The sequence below is a fragment of the Nicotiana tomentosiformis genome, chromosome 1 (assembly GCF_000390325.3).
Source record: "Nicotiana tomentosiformis chromosome 1, ASM39032v3, whole genome shotgun sequence".
Lineage (NCBI taxonomy): Eukaryota > Viridiplantae > Streptophyta > Magnoliopsida > Solanales > Solanaceae > Nicotiana > Nicotiana tomentosiformis.
The window spans coordinates 139,817,584-139,832,173 of NC_090812.1; the positions used below are offsets into that span (position 1 = coordinate 139,817,584).

General features: G+C 38.8%; 1 protein-coding gene across 2 annotated transcripts; it reads right to left on the reverse strand.

Moving 5' to 3' along the window:
- Positions 1-13,960, reverse strand: LOC104085911 (alkylated DNA repair protein ALKBH6 homolog). 2 transcript variants are annotated; one of them, XM_070191809.1, is made up of 7 exons: positions 13,702-13,960; positions 13,496-13,556; positions 13,010-13,048; positions 1,952-2,079; positions 1,342-1,588; positions 427-473; positions 1-339 (listed from the first exon to the last, which is right to left on the reverse strand). In XM_070191809.1, exons 1-7 carry the CDS (start codon positions 13,789-13,791, stop codon positions 175-177), a joined length of 777 nt encoding a protein of 258 aa, XP_070047910.1. In that variant the 5' UTR covers positions 13,792-13,960; the 3' UTR covers positions 1-174. The 2 variants fall into 2 exon arrangements, with proteins under 2 accessions (XP_070047910.1, XP_070047911.1); XM_070191810.1 differs by having other exon boundaries at positions 1,967-2,079; positions 13,702-13,957.
- Positions 13,961-14,590: the final 630 nt, after the last annotated feature.

Below are 14,590 nucleotides of genomic sequence, written 5' to 3' on the forward strand. Positions count from 1 at the left end.
TACATGGCAATCAATTATGCATAGATGAAATGGATTAATCTAGCTATGTTACATTTAAATTGTTAAATCATTAAGGTTTTCAACAAAACTGCAGGTTGGTTGTAATTCTCCTGGACTCAGTGATCTACTCATCCTGGCGTTGCGTCTGTTGACTAGTTTTATTTCTGTATGAAGCTAGAACTTAAAAATATTTTTACAAACCTTTGTTACTACTCGACAGGTCAAAGAAACTCTTGTGTTAGCCCTGTAAATGACAGTGTCATCACTATCAAGTGCTTTCACCGAACCTGATAATTGCTGAACCACTCCATGATTTTGAGCATTTGTTAAATTTACAGCCTGGAAATAAAAGGGAGCACAATTATACAAAGACGTCGGGTACTCATTTCAAGTGACATTGAGGATCAACAATGCTTGTCATCTTACCTCGTTACATCGCTGCACCTCAGAATCTTTTATACCATGCAAGTAGTCTGGACAACAAGAAACAACACAAATACTAAGTACCAAATATGCGTACATAATTTAGACATCTTTACAAATACCCATAAAGCTTTTGATAATCAGAGGTGAATTAGGGATTTTCGAACAAGTGTGGGGATTTTGAAAAGGCACCAGCCGGGCCCCCCCCTATCTTTTTCTTTTTTTGATAACTGTAGTGTCCGGGCCAGCTTGCGTGCACCTCGATTAATTCCACGGGATACCTGCCACCTCGCATGAGCAACAGGTATCCGGTAACTCTATCCATTAAGACTTCACATATGGGAAGAATGTTTTTTGCCTACGCTGGGATTTGAACAGATCTCATGGTTCTCACCCACTTTATTGACCACTAGGCCACACCCTTGGGTGCAATCGGGCCTCTCTTTGTTTCGATGAAAGCCTACTCGCGTTCCAGGGGGAACTTTTTTGACTATTTGCCTTCATCAAAGCCAGAAGCAAAGGGCGAAACCTCCACAAACTAGCAAATAAAGGGATCAAGGGCTCTTTACTAATATAATATCATATATGTCACTTCCTCAAAGAAAGCCGTACTCCCATCAAAAGTTAAGGTTAGTGACATCAGCTAAATTGGCTTTTGTGAATAAAGATATAGGGGCTTATTGACAAGTTCTGGTGCAATTGGACAACTAGCATTGGAGGTTTGGCAAATTAAGCCATCAGAAGAATGGGCAGGGCGGAATAGAACCTTTGTCATTAGCAATAGAAGCTAAAACTTCAAGGACAATGTTGACACATCTTCAAAGTACTCTGAGAATAGTTATCAAAACCTCAGGCAGTATGTCGAATTGTAACCTGAGTGGTTCTGTCGAAACTAACTACCCAAATAGAAAGTTTTACCTGAGTACACCAAGTCTTTGAATATCAACAAACTCCGAGGCATCAATACGATAGAAAATGGATGGCAATTATCCAGCTGTTCACCAGAATTCATCACAGCAGCCCCCGGGTCAGAAATTTTGTCATCAACACCGTTTCCATGTGTACTGCTGCTCAAATTAGGATGTGGAGTGAAATCCATAACTACAGGAGATCCAAGAGAAAGAATTGCCACTACAGGATAATAAGCTGGTCCATCTTGATGCGGCTGCAGAACAGGTGCTCTTGTCAGCAAAACTAATTTAATGTTAAGCAAAGCCAAGGAAATTAATCCTGATTCACTAATATAGCTATTATCCTGTTTTATTAGCTATGAGCCTATGACTTAAATTATCCACAATTTTACCAGAACTAGCAGTTGCAATACAGACCTCCTAACCAGAACTAACATGATAAGCACATTGACTTTATATATAGACAGAGTCAAAATGTTCAAAACTTTGTAAGGAAGTAGGTACTACAAAACAAAAGAGAATATAGGAACAGATATTTGAGATAAAAATGGAATGGGGAAAAAGGAGGAAGAAAAAGAAGAATAAGCAGCAAATGAAATGAGCAAAGCAGCTTACACGAGTTCAGAACAAACCATTATTCCTTGGTTATGAAGGTATTCATTGATAAGCACATGATTAATTGATGAAGGAAATAACCCTGATTTCTCATTTATTCTCTCTGTAATTCTAGTTAACCAAGGAGGCACTGCAAACAAGAAAAGAAAAGCGATATAATAGGTTTTCACTAATACGTTATACATAATAAATGGCTCAAAAAATATATAGATACATATGATATAGATATTTAACTAACTGCATTGGTCCAGTACGAGAAAGATACGTTCAAATTTTCAAATAGGAACAGTTTAAAATATAACTAAGAAGATTCCAGAATATAAATATCTCAACAACAACAGCACCTCTTTATCAAGATAGTTTGGGAAAGAGGGACTGTGGTTGCACTTTGGGCAAAGAACACTGAACCAACTTTTTCCGGACTTTTACAATCTGAACCAACAACAAGGATCATCTGTTGGAGAGGTGTGGACAGGCCTAGGGTGGAACCTCACTTATAGAAGACTACTAAACGATTGGGAAATTCAGAGGTTGACAGCTTTCTATAACACTCTAGAACAATTCACAGGGACATCAAACACTGAGGATCGTGTGATCTGGCAAGGGGGTAGAGAAGGCAAGTTCTTTGTTAGATCAGCTTACAAGGAGTACAATCACTCTAACAACCAGATTGGTTGTTGGCCTTGGAATATGATATGGAAAGTCAAAATCCCATACAAAGTTGCATGTTTTACTTGGCTTTTAGCAAGAGAGGCAATTTTGACACAAGATAATCTCATTAAGAGAGGATATCAGTTGGGCTCCAGATGTTATCTATGTGAAGATCATGCGGATGCGGAGACAGTCAGCCATCTTTTTTTGCACTGCAGAGTTACTGACCAATTATGGAAGATATTCATCAACCTGAGGGGGATTCGATGGGTCATGCCCGGGAGAATTCGGGAAGTTCTAGCAAGCTGGAAAAGAGATAGTGAACAATCCATTCAGAAAGAGAGATGGAAGATTGTCCCAGCTTGTATATGGTGGACAATTTGGAAAGAAAGGAATCAAAGGTGTTTTGAAGACAACCACAGTCCTATACAAAAGTTGAAGATGAGTTGTCTAGTGCTTTATTATTTTTGGTGTAAACAGGAGTATTTAGAAGAATGTGAATATATTTTTGATGTTTTAGATTATTTATGAGATTTTACAGAGAACTAGAATCTCTTCTGGTACTCCCTCTTGTAATTATGGATGGTTACACTGGTTTGGTACAGTCCACCTTCTAATTAATACAAATATGTTACTTTTTCAAAAACAAAAATGCACTTTGGAGGAGAACTTTGGTGGAAAAGTTTTCGTTGGACAATCCATGGCACACCAAAGAGTCTAGAGTGCCTCATGGCACCGGTTTACGGAAACATATTAGAGGTTGTGAGTTCGAGTCACCCCAAGAGCAAGGTGGGGAGTTCTTAGAGGGAGAGAGCCGAGGGTCTATCGGAAACAGCCTCTCTACCCCAGGGTAGGGGTAAGGTCTGCGTACACACTACCCTCCCCATACCCCACTAGTGGGATTATACTGGGTTGTTGTTACTAATTCGGAGATTGGATTAGAAGCTTAAACTTTAAAAAGAAAATTGAGTAGCAATTTCAAGAACTTATTTGGAGTTGGATGTTGAATCTTGGCCTATTATATTTGGACTACAGCTTTGTAAAATTGTATATTGGCCACATGATTGCAATGTATGTGCGTGAGTTGCACTTATGTGTAGTTCTCCCTTCATTTTCAACCACTCCTTCAGCAGCTTTACTAGCCAAATCATGTTACAACAACAACCCAGTATAATCCCACTAGTGGGGTTTAGGGAGGGTAGTTTGTACACAGACCTTACCCCTACCCTGGGTAGAGAGGCTATTTCCGATAGATCCTCGGCTCCCTCCCTCCAAGAACTCCCCACCTTGCGCTTGGGGTGACTCGAACTCACAACCTCTTGGTTGGAAGTGGAGGGTGTTCACCACTAGAGCAACCCACTCTTGTCAAACTAGCCAGATCATGTTGACGAGAATTTTTCCAACAACAAGTCGACAACCAGAACTTTTTCGGCAACTCTTCGACGATATTTTCGGTAATTAACCGATGACACTATCAAAAAATATTTACTTTTTAAATTTCAAACAAGTAAACTCACTCCACAATGAGTTTATGGAGACTGTTAGAATGTTAAATGTTAGTATTAATAGATTTGAAGTTAAGTTCTCAAGTTTGTCATTTTCCTAATCGGACAAATATTATATGTGAATTGTGTTCAACACATATAAACAGGTGTTTCTCATCAAAATATCAAGTAAATCAAATTATATCTCTTCTTCTCTTACTTCCCCAGGATCCTGAGAAAGAGATCACCAATAAACAAAGCCCTCCAATGTCAAAGATTGATTAGAGAGAGCAATCTATTACAGAACAGTTTTCGTTTATGCTTTGTCCAAATATACCCTATATCAATTCTTTGCACAATTGAAGCCCCAAATGCTTAACCATTAAAACCTTATTGGCTGAAAAACAAGCAATGAATTATGCTTTCTTAGTGTGTTACATGTACCTTATGGAGGAAACAGATATTAGATGCTTTAAGGGTTTGAATAAGCATATCCCCAAACTGAAGTTCCAATGCCTTAGACAACTATCTTGTTGCATAGAATATTGTGCCAATAGGGTTGAAGACCTTGTATGGTTCATCGGTTTAGTTAAATTGTACTTGGGTTTCTCTCTCCTCACATTTCTTGATAATTGATGCTCTTTGCAAATCTGGTGTATCCGGATGCAACTCCTTGTTGTCCATCTAAGCAAGTCTCTTTTACCAATTAAAATAAAAAAGAACTAGTTGATTGAGTATTGGAGCACAAAATATGTTATTGATATTGGATGATAAATACAATACAAGAGGTCCCAATTTATAGCTATACACTACAAGGAGATATTACTCCTCTTCCAATGTGGGACAAGACTACACTATACATATCTATAAACTAACACTCCCCTCAAGCCGGTGCATACACATCATATGTACCGAGCTTGTTACACATGTAACTAATACGAGAACCAGTAAGAGACTTAGTGAAAATATCTGCTAGTTGATCATTCGACTTTACAAACTTTGTAAAAATATCTCCTGAAAGTATTTTTTTCGCTGACAAAGTGACAGTCGATCTCAATGTGTTTAGTCCTCTCATGGAACACCGGATTTGACGCAATATGAAGAGCAGCTTGGTTATCACACACTAGTTCCATCTTGCTGATTTCTCCGAACTTTAACTCCTTGAGCAACTGCTTGACCCAAACTAACTCACACGTCGCCATAGCCATGGCCCGATATTCGGCTTCGGCGCTAGATCGAGCAACTACATTCTGTTTCTTGCTCTTCCACGAGACCAAATTACCTCCTACTAGAACACAATATCCAAACGTAGAACGTCTATCAAAAGGTGATCCTGCCCAATCAGCATCTGTGTACCCAACAATCTGCTCGTGGCCTCGATCCTCGAATAGTAATCTTTTGCCTGGAGCTGACTTTATATGCCGAAGAATGCGAACAAGTGCATCCAAGTGACTATCACAGGGAGAATTCATAAGCTGACTTACAACACTCACCGAAAAAGAAATGTCCGGTCTAGTCACTGTGAGCTAATTCAATTTGCCAACCAACCTCCTATATCTCGTAGGGTCTCTAAGGGGCTCCCCTGTCCAGGCAGAAGCTTAGCATTCGGATCCATATGAGAGTCAATAGGTCTGCAACCCATCATTCCAGTCTCCTCAAGAATGTCTAAGGCATACTTCCGCTGTGAAATAACAATACCTGAGCTAGACTGAGCGATCTCAATACCTAGAAAATACTTTAATCTGCCCAGATCCTTAGTCTGGAAGTGCTGAAAGAGATGTTGCTTCATATTAGTAATACCATCCTGATCATTACCAGTAATAACAATATCATCAACATAAACCACTAGATAAATACACAGATTAGGAGCAAAATGCCGATAAAACACAGAGTGATCATCCTCACTACGAGTCATGCCAAACTCCTGAATAATTGTGCTGAATTTACCAAACCAAGCTCGAGGGGACTGTTTCAAACCATATAGTGACTTGCGCAATCTGCACACACAACCATTAAACTCCCCCTGAGCAACAAAACCAGGTGGTTGCTCCATATAAACTTCTTCCTCGAGATCACCGTGGAGAAAAGCATTCTTAATGTCTAACTGATAAAGAGGACAATGACGTACAGCAGCCATGGACATAAAGAGACGAACATATGCTACTTTAGCCACGAGAGAGAAAGCATCACTATAATCAAGTCCAAAAATCTGAGTATATCCTTTTGCAACAAGACGAGCCTTAAGCCGATCAACCTGGCCATCCGGGCCGACTTTGACTGCATAAACCCAACGACAACCAACAGTTGACTTACCTGCAGGAAGAGGAACAAGCTCCCAAGTGTCACTCGCATGTAGAGCAGACATCTCGTCAATCATAGCATATCGCCATCCTGGATGAGATAGTGCCTCACCTGTAGACTTAGGGATAGAAACAGTGGACAAAGAAGATATAAAAGCATAATGTGGTGACGACAGACGATGATAACTTAAACCAACATAGTAGGGATTAGGATTAAGTGTGGATCGTACACCTTTGCGGAGTGTAATTGATTGACTAAGAGGAGACAAGTCCGCAGTAGGTACAGAATCTAATGCGGGGCGTGAATCACCTGGGCCTGATGCTGGATGTGGACGACGATGATAAGTCAAGAGTGGTGGAGCTGCAGAAGGTTAAACTGGATTATGTGGAGGAACTAGAGCTATAGGTGGTGGAGCTACAACCGGAGCTGTAGGTGATGGAACTGGAGCTATAGGTGGTAAAGCTACAACTAGAGCTATAGGTGGTGGAGCTACAACTGGAGATGTACGTGGTGGAGCTGGAGTGACTGAATCTCCAAAAGATGAAACTGGTAGTACCTCAGAAATATCTAAGTGATGACCTGAACCTGTGAAGTATGATTGGGTTTCAAAGAAGGTAACATCAGCGGACATAAGGTACCGCTGGAGGTCAGGAGAGTAGCATCGATACCCCTTTTGTGTTCTCGAGAAACCCAGAAATACGCACTTAAGAGCACGAGGAGCTAACTTATCTGTTCCTGGAGTAAGGTTATGGACAAAACAAGTGCTTCCAAAGATACGGGGTGGAAGAGAGAACAAAGGTAAGTGGGGAAGCATGACAGAGAATGAAACTTGGTTCTGGATAGCTGAAGATGGCATACGATTAATAAGATAGCAAGATGTAAGAACGGCATCCCCCAAAAACGCAACGGAGCATGAGATTGTATGAGTAGGGTACGAGCAGTTTCAATAAGATGTCTATTCTTTCTTTCAGCTACCTCATTTTGTTGAGATATGTACGGACAAGATGTTTGATGAATAATCCCATGAGATTTTATAAACTGCTGAAATGGGGAAGACAAATACTCTCGGGCATTATCACTACGAAATGTGCGAATAAAACCCCAAATTGATTTTGAATTTCAGCGTGGAAGGTCTGAAAAATAGAAAACAGCTCAGATCGATTTTTTATCAAAAATATCCAAGTGCACCTGGAATAATCATCAATGAAACTGACAAAGTAGCGGAATCCTAAGGTGGAACTGACCCGACTAGGACCCTAAACATCTGAATGGACTAAAGTAAAAGGTGACTCTGCTCGATTATCAAGACGCCGAGGGAAATGGGAGCGGGTATGCTTACCGAGCTGACATGACTCACACTCTAGAACTGACAAGTGAGATAAACCAGATACCATTTTCTGAAGTTTTGACAAACTGGGATATCCCAACCGTTTATGTAATAAATCTGGTGAATCAGTAACAGGACAAGTTGTAGAAGGAAGACAAGATGCGAGTCCATGTGATTTAGCAAGGATAAGATAATAAAGTCCGTTTGATTCACGTCCGGTACCAATGATCCGTCGTATTGCGTTCCTGTATAAAAATATGGTCATCAAGAAATAAAACAGCGCATTTAAGTGATTTGGCTAAGCGACTAATAGCTATGAGATTAAAAGGACTATTGGGAACATAAAGGACTGAATCTAAAGGTAAGGAAGGAAGTGGGCTTGCTTGACCTATTGCAGTTCCCATGGTTTGAGACACATTGGCCATTGTGACTTTTGGAAGAGATTGAGAATACGAAATAGTAGTGAAAAGAGATTTGTTACCAGAAATATGATCTGATGCACCTGAATTAATGACCCAAGACTCAGAGGATGAAGATTGGGAGAAACAAGTCACGCTATTACCTGTTTGAACAACAGAAGCTATCTCAGAAGATATCTGCTTACATGCTTTATACTGAAGGAACTCAATATACTCTGCTAAAGAAACCATCCGACTATTCAAAGCATCGGTTCCCATGTCGCTACAATTTGTAGTAGTAGGGTTAACTTGAAATAGTGGAAATAAGTAACTCCTGTGAGAAAACTGAAGAAATAGCTTGAAAAACACTGTTTACAGCAGGAAAACAGAACACTGTTCTGTTCCGAAAACACTGTTCACGCCGGAAACACTGTAGCTCGCCGGAAAATTCCAAAGTTGTCGGAATTTGTTGTAACCAGGATGGATAGACTCGGAATTCCTTTGCGAGCAAGCTGTCCTGAAGAAATATTTTCAAAAAATGGCCAGAAAGGTCACTGATCACGCGGAAAAAATATAACAGTGGCCGGAATTTGATTTGAATTAGATGGGTAGGCTCGGAAATTTGAGGGGAGCACACTGTCCTGAAGAAGCTTCGCGAAAAAATGGCCGGAAAGTGGCCGGAACCCTCGCCGGAAAAGTTGTTGCCGGCGTGTGGAGGAGCGTGGCGGCTTTTCTGCCGGATAAAATTTCAGGGGTTGGTAGTCGGAGGGTGATCTACCTCGTGGTGGTGTTGGTTTTAGCACAACGCCGACAGAAAGTGACTTTCACTTGGACAAGCCTTAGGTCACCGGAAAAATTACACGATGACTAAGTTCTTTCTTCCCGGTTAACGCTGGAATGACGCACAACGATCTTTTCTCACTAATGCTCTGATACCATGTGAGAAGGCACGGGAGAAAATATGTTATTGATATTGGATGATAAATACAATACAAGAGGTCCCAATTTAGAGCTATACACTACAAGGAGATATTACTCTTCTTCCAATGTGGGACAAGACTACACTATACATATCTATAAACTAACAGGATTGAATAAACATATCCCCAAACTAAAGTTCCAATGCCTTAGACAACTATCTTGTTGCATAGAATATTGTGCCAATAGGGTTGAAGACCTTGTATGGTTCATCGATTTAGTTAAATTGTACTTGGGTTTCTCTCTCCTCACATTTCTTGATAATTGATGCTCTTTGCAAATCTGGTGTATCCGGATGCAACTCCTTGGTGCCCATCTAAGAAAGTCTCTTTTACCAATTAAAATAAAAAAGAACTAGTTGATTGAGTATTGGAGCACAAAAAAAACCATCATGTAGTGCAAATAAAAGTCTTCTCATTCCTCTTATGAAAGAACAATGCAGAGAGAAATGAAAATGGGTCCCATTCCTCTACATGTACAAAATATGCACCAATTCCAACTTATGGACTTGAAGAAAATGTGGTGCTCCATCAACTACGATTCACATGGGAAACGGAGGGGAAGGATGAGAGAGTTGGGACAAAGAATGTTGTTCAGGGAAATTAGAATTTAGATGATCTCATTTAATAGTAGGAAAGGAAGACCTGAACAAAAGGGTCATAGCAAACTGGGTACAGGGAGTGGAGAGTAGGGTTGGTTTATCTTCAGACAAAATAAAAATAATTCTAGAGTCAATTACTCGAAGCGTGTCAAGAAAGAAGTGGACAAAAATGAAATGATATCGGCTAGGGGAGAGTAGGAGGGGAGTTGATATAATAAGAGACGAGGAAGTCGGAAACTCTGGCTGTAAAGAAGGGGGATTTTTCCATTGCTATGGTGTTTTAAAGTGAAGGGATTAGTATGGCATTGGGTTTTATAGGGGTTCATGCAGTAGGAGATGGGTCAATAATAGAATTCTGGGATGAATTCTTTGAGTTTATTTCTAACGTAAGCCTCCTAGGGTGATAAGGGGACTTTAAATAATACAGATTTCTGAAGGAGAGAGTGGGATGTGAGACCTATTCCAGAGAAATACGGAATTCACTGAGTTTTAAAACTCTCAGCAACTGGTGTCTATGTTCACTTGGGAAGTGCTAAATCCACATAATCCAAGGCAGATGAACTAAAATCTATATTAGACTCTATACATTTCTCATTTTACAAACTAGGAGAAAAATTCTTAGATATTATTCACGCTTCACTACGCAGACTACTGTCGATTCATATGCCAATCCTTCTGGATTGTAGCTGATGTAGAAGACCTAAGACACAATTCAAAATTCAAACTTGAAAACATGTGATGCATATGCGGATAATTGCTAAAAGTATAGTACATTAATGGAAGGATGTCCTGTCAAAGGCACTCGGTTTACTTGCATTGCAAAAACATTAAAAACCCTTTAAAATGATCTTAGAACATGGAATATGGATGTGTTAGGAAGGAGGAGATAAACTGAGAGAAATGGATGAGATTGAAGAATTAGAGAGGAAAGGACCAACACGGATCTAACCAACAGAGCAAAAAAAGAGGAAAGAAGAAGTGAAGAAGAACTAATGACCCACAACTCTTGCTCAAGAATCCAATCCGAGACGAAAATTGAGAGTACCATGGTTGAAAGAAAAGCATTGCAACACAAAGTTGCTACTCAATTAATAGGATGCAAAGCTTTATAAATGCAATGGAAGTTGTAGGGAGAGTATTTGAGGGGAAGGAGGAGTTAGGAGCTAATTTAGGGCTTCTACACACAACAGTATAAGAACCTAGGTGGGAAAGAGTAGCTGTTAGCAATATTGGAAGGGAGAGGATGAATTAGTTAGAGATGAAGTTCTCACAGTCACAGAATCAAATCTAGAAGGCAATCAAAATCTGTTGGGCATAAGCTTTGAGTCGCATAGTTTATGCACGGCGTTCTACCAGCATTGTTGGAAAATGGTCAAAGATAATATCATGAAGGTAGTTCATACTTTTTATATCACTGGAAATCTGAAAGGAGCCGTAACTTAACTCATCTGTATGGGGCTTCAAGCATTAAGGATGTTAGACCTATTAGCTAAAAACATACTCCCTCCGTCCCAATTTATGTGATGGTGTTCTACTGGGCACGAGGTTTAATAAAGAAGGGAAGACTTTTGAAATTTGTGGTCTAAAATAAACCATTGGTATTTGTGTGGCAATAAATCATCTATTAAGGATAAAATGAGCATTTTAGAGTTAAATTGTTACTACATAAATGTGTCATTCTTTTTGGGACTGACTGAAAACGAAAGAGTGTCATATAAAATGGGATGGAGAGAGTATAAAAGATTATTGCAGAGGTACTTTTGTTAGACTTGAGAAGGTACTAGAGGTTACATTCTCAGCCTCCTAAAATCCATTCTTGGAAGGAAAATAAAACAATGCCATCATTCGATACAGATGAGTCCGTGGATTCAAGAATTAAAGGTAGTGTTTCAATGCTACTGTAAACTTGATCTAAAAGAGCATATAATTAAGTTAATTGGGAGTTCATGATCTTGTAATGGAAACAAGATGAGATTCGGAGGTAGATGGAGAAAGTAAATTACGCATTGTATATCCACAAGTAAAGCGTGTGGTGTTAATAAAAGGAACTCCAACATGCCTCTTTTAAAGATTCAAGAGGCCTACGACAAGAGGATTCCTCTAGCTTACATTGTGCATCCTTGTAGTATAAGCACTTCGATAGATGATAAACAAAGCTGTGGCAGAAGGAAACTTAACGAGATTCTCAAGCAAAAGGAAGGTAAGACAACGTGCACTAGCTTTTGTTGATAACACACTAATGTTTTATAATGCGAAGATGGCTCAATTACAGCATTTGAAGCACATTTTCCTAGGGTATCAGGCTTGCCTGAAGATCAATTTGAGAAATGTGAAACCATCCTGTGAAAGAGGTGGAGAATATTGAGAAACTTGCACAGGTTTTCAATTGCATAGTTGAATCACTTCCAACAACTTACCTTGGTCTACGGTCTACCTCCGGAAGCTACTTATAAGGACGGTGCACTTTGGAATTCAGTGATTAAGAAAATCCAAAAAAACATTATTGGATGGAAGCATAAGTACTTATACTACCCTATTACATGTCTCTCATGCACATATTTGCTCCATACCAGAAAAAATTGAAAAAACTAGAAGAAATTTCTTGTCGGATACAAATGACCTAATAAACTGGAAGGTTGCTAGGTTTGGTCCTAAATGCATCAGCTCTAGACCTAAACAATTACAATATATAAGAAACCTATTGTTCAATCCAAGATCAAACTTCAAATCGGTACGCCCATATCCCTCTCTGGATTACTGCAATGCTCTTTGCTTTACCTACTTCTCACACGACTGTTCGTCATCTTCCTTCTTGAAATCCGAATCTATCCTCTCTAGTTTAGTGCTCTCTTTGGTCAAGCCTTTAGAACTTTCAGTTCTCAAGGTTTATTTTTCGATACCTTTTGAGATCACAAATTTCAATGTAGGATATAAAATGTACAGAAATGTCATGGTGTATCCTGTGCGCTATACATCTCTCAATATTGGAGTTTGATGTGGCCTTAATGCTTCATAGATTATGAAATGTTAAACCTACTGAAAGAATATACTCCAATTATTTGCAAGTCATTTGAAAATTAACTAAACATTTATTGGAGAATCTACGGCTTCAGAATTGTTTAGAGAATTACAGTAAATGGAAGTTAATGAAAGTGGTTAGCAATTGACATAATTTCCTAAGTGAATATTTAGTTCTTTAACAGCTTGTTTGATAAGCCGAAAACTGCTAACCCCAAAATTTGAAGTCAGAAACATACATTCACACACTGCATTCAACTGTTAATAGAGAGACAAAGGAAGAGGGTTAAATGAGTACATACAGTCTTGCGCTATAAGGCCTTTTTCATGCACAACTCCTCCTGCCATAGAAATGATTAAATTTATTAAGGGAAAATGTGTATAAATTCATAAAAAAATGAAAAGAGTTAATTGCTCTTTTGGTCCTCCAGTTATTAGTAAATTATGGTCCTTCAATATACTAAAACGTGAGTTTTTGCCTTTTGGTCCCTTCATACAGGAAATACATTATATTTAGACTATTACGTTCTAGAACTATATTATCCTCAAATATGGAGTAACAATAAAAATTTAACATAACAAATCAATAATTAGCGCTTAATAGTTCATTAAATTTGTGAAGATTCACAACCAGAGGCATTAAAAGTGCACATATCAATTAGTTGAATGTTAAATGCGCTTAAGCAGAAATCAAAAGGACCAAAAAAGAATTTGTTGATATTTGAGGGACTAAAAGCACAAATTTCCCAAATGAATAATAACCCCACGAACATTAAAACGCAGCATACCCCAATTCTGCAATCTCCTGTTCTTCAAAGATTTCCATTTAGAAATTGGCGCACCGTTTATCTAGAAAAGCACACACAAAAGAAACAAAGTCTTGTAAATAATGGAAGAAAAGTAAATATACAGTATTTCAAGAATAAATAGAACTGAAGAAAATGAAAAAGGCAAAAAGGATGGATTAAGTAAGTAATAAAGATGGGAATTTTACATTATTCAAGAGCTGGTCGTGTTCAGAATCAGTAATGAAATCTGGAATGTAGAATACAGTGGGTACAGACCCAACTGCGAAGTCGTTCATTTTTCTGCTATGGCAAGGACCAACTTGAATTCAGTCCAAGTATCCCCGGTACCCCTAGTCCGATCAATGAACCACTTATTTTGAACAAAAATGTAAAATTAAACTAAGAGTTTTTTGTTTAGGGTTCGTTTGGTGGATGATTTTGGTGCATAGAAATACAGTGAATAATAATATGAGAAAATAAATTATAGGGTTGTTAACGCTCGAAATAGATCTCCTAGTGCATCCTAGCGGCCGACATGGTTAGGCAGGCTCGAGACATAACAATAAAGGATTGAAGATCGATCCAAGTTCCACCGGGCTAAAACCTGAAGATAGGACGCTTGCCTTCGAAAATATCGAGGCCATGATCCCGAAACCAATCCTAGCCTCAAACAACTTTGAAGAAACATTGTTAGCAAAGCCAACGGAAGTCCGAAATATCCGTGAACAGTCGGATATTACGACGGGAATCTCGGCACGTATCGATAAAGAATCGACAATTAGTAAATCAAAAGATTTTTTACCTTTTATAAAACTGTAACTAAAGTAGGACTCTTGTACTATACAAAGAGGGTCTGATAATTCATAAAATACATGGTAACACGCATTCCAAAGCAATATATTCATTAAGGCTTAAATCATCTTCCTCATGCGATTTGAGCTTACTTTATCCTTATTTATTTAATTTATCTTTATTTGCTCCTTTGTGTCAAATAAATCTACGTATCCTCAAAACCACTTATAAATTTAATTGTTATCCAATTTTGAGGGTAAACAGTTTGACGCCCACCATAGGGCTGAGGATAATAGTGAATAT

Bases quoted from the DNA above. Each gene is read 5' to 3' on its own strand.
- LOC104085911 (XM_070191809.1), bottom strand. From the start codon at position 13,791: ATGAACGACTTCGCAGTTGGGTCTGTACCCACTGTATTCTACATTCCA. The intron at 1,589-1,951 runs GTGTAAGCTGCT...CCTGTTCTGCAG, and splicing joins TAATGGTTTGTTCTGAACTC to CCGCATCAAGATGGACCAGC. The intron at 340-426 runs GTAAGATGACAA...TTTTATTTCCAG, and splicing joins AGGTGCAGCGATGTAACGAG to GCTGTAAATTTAACAAATGC.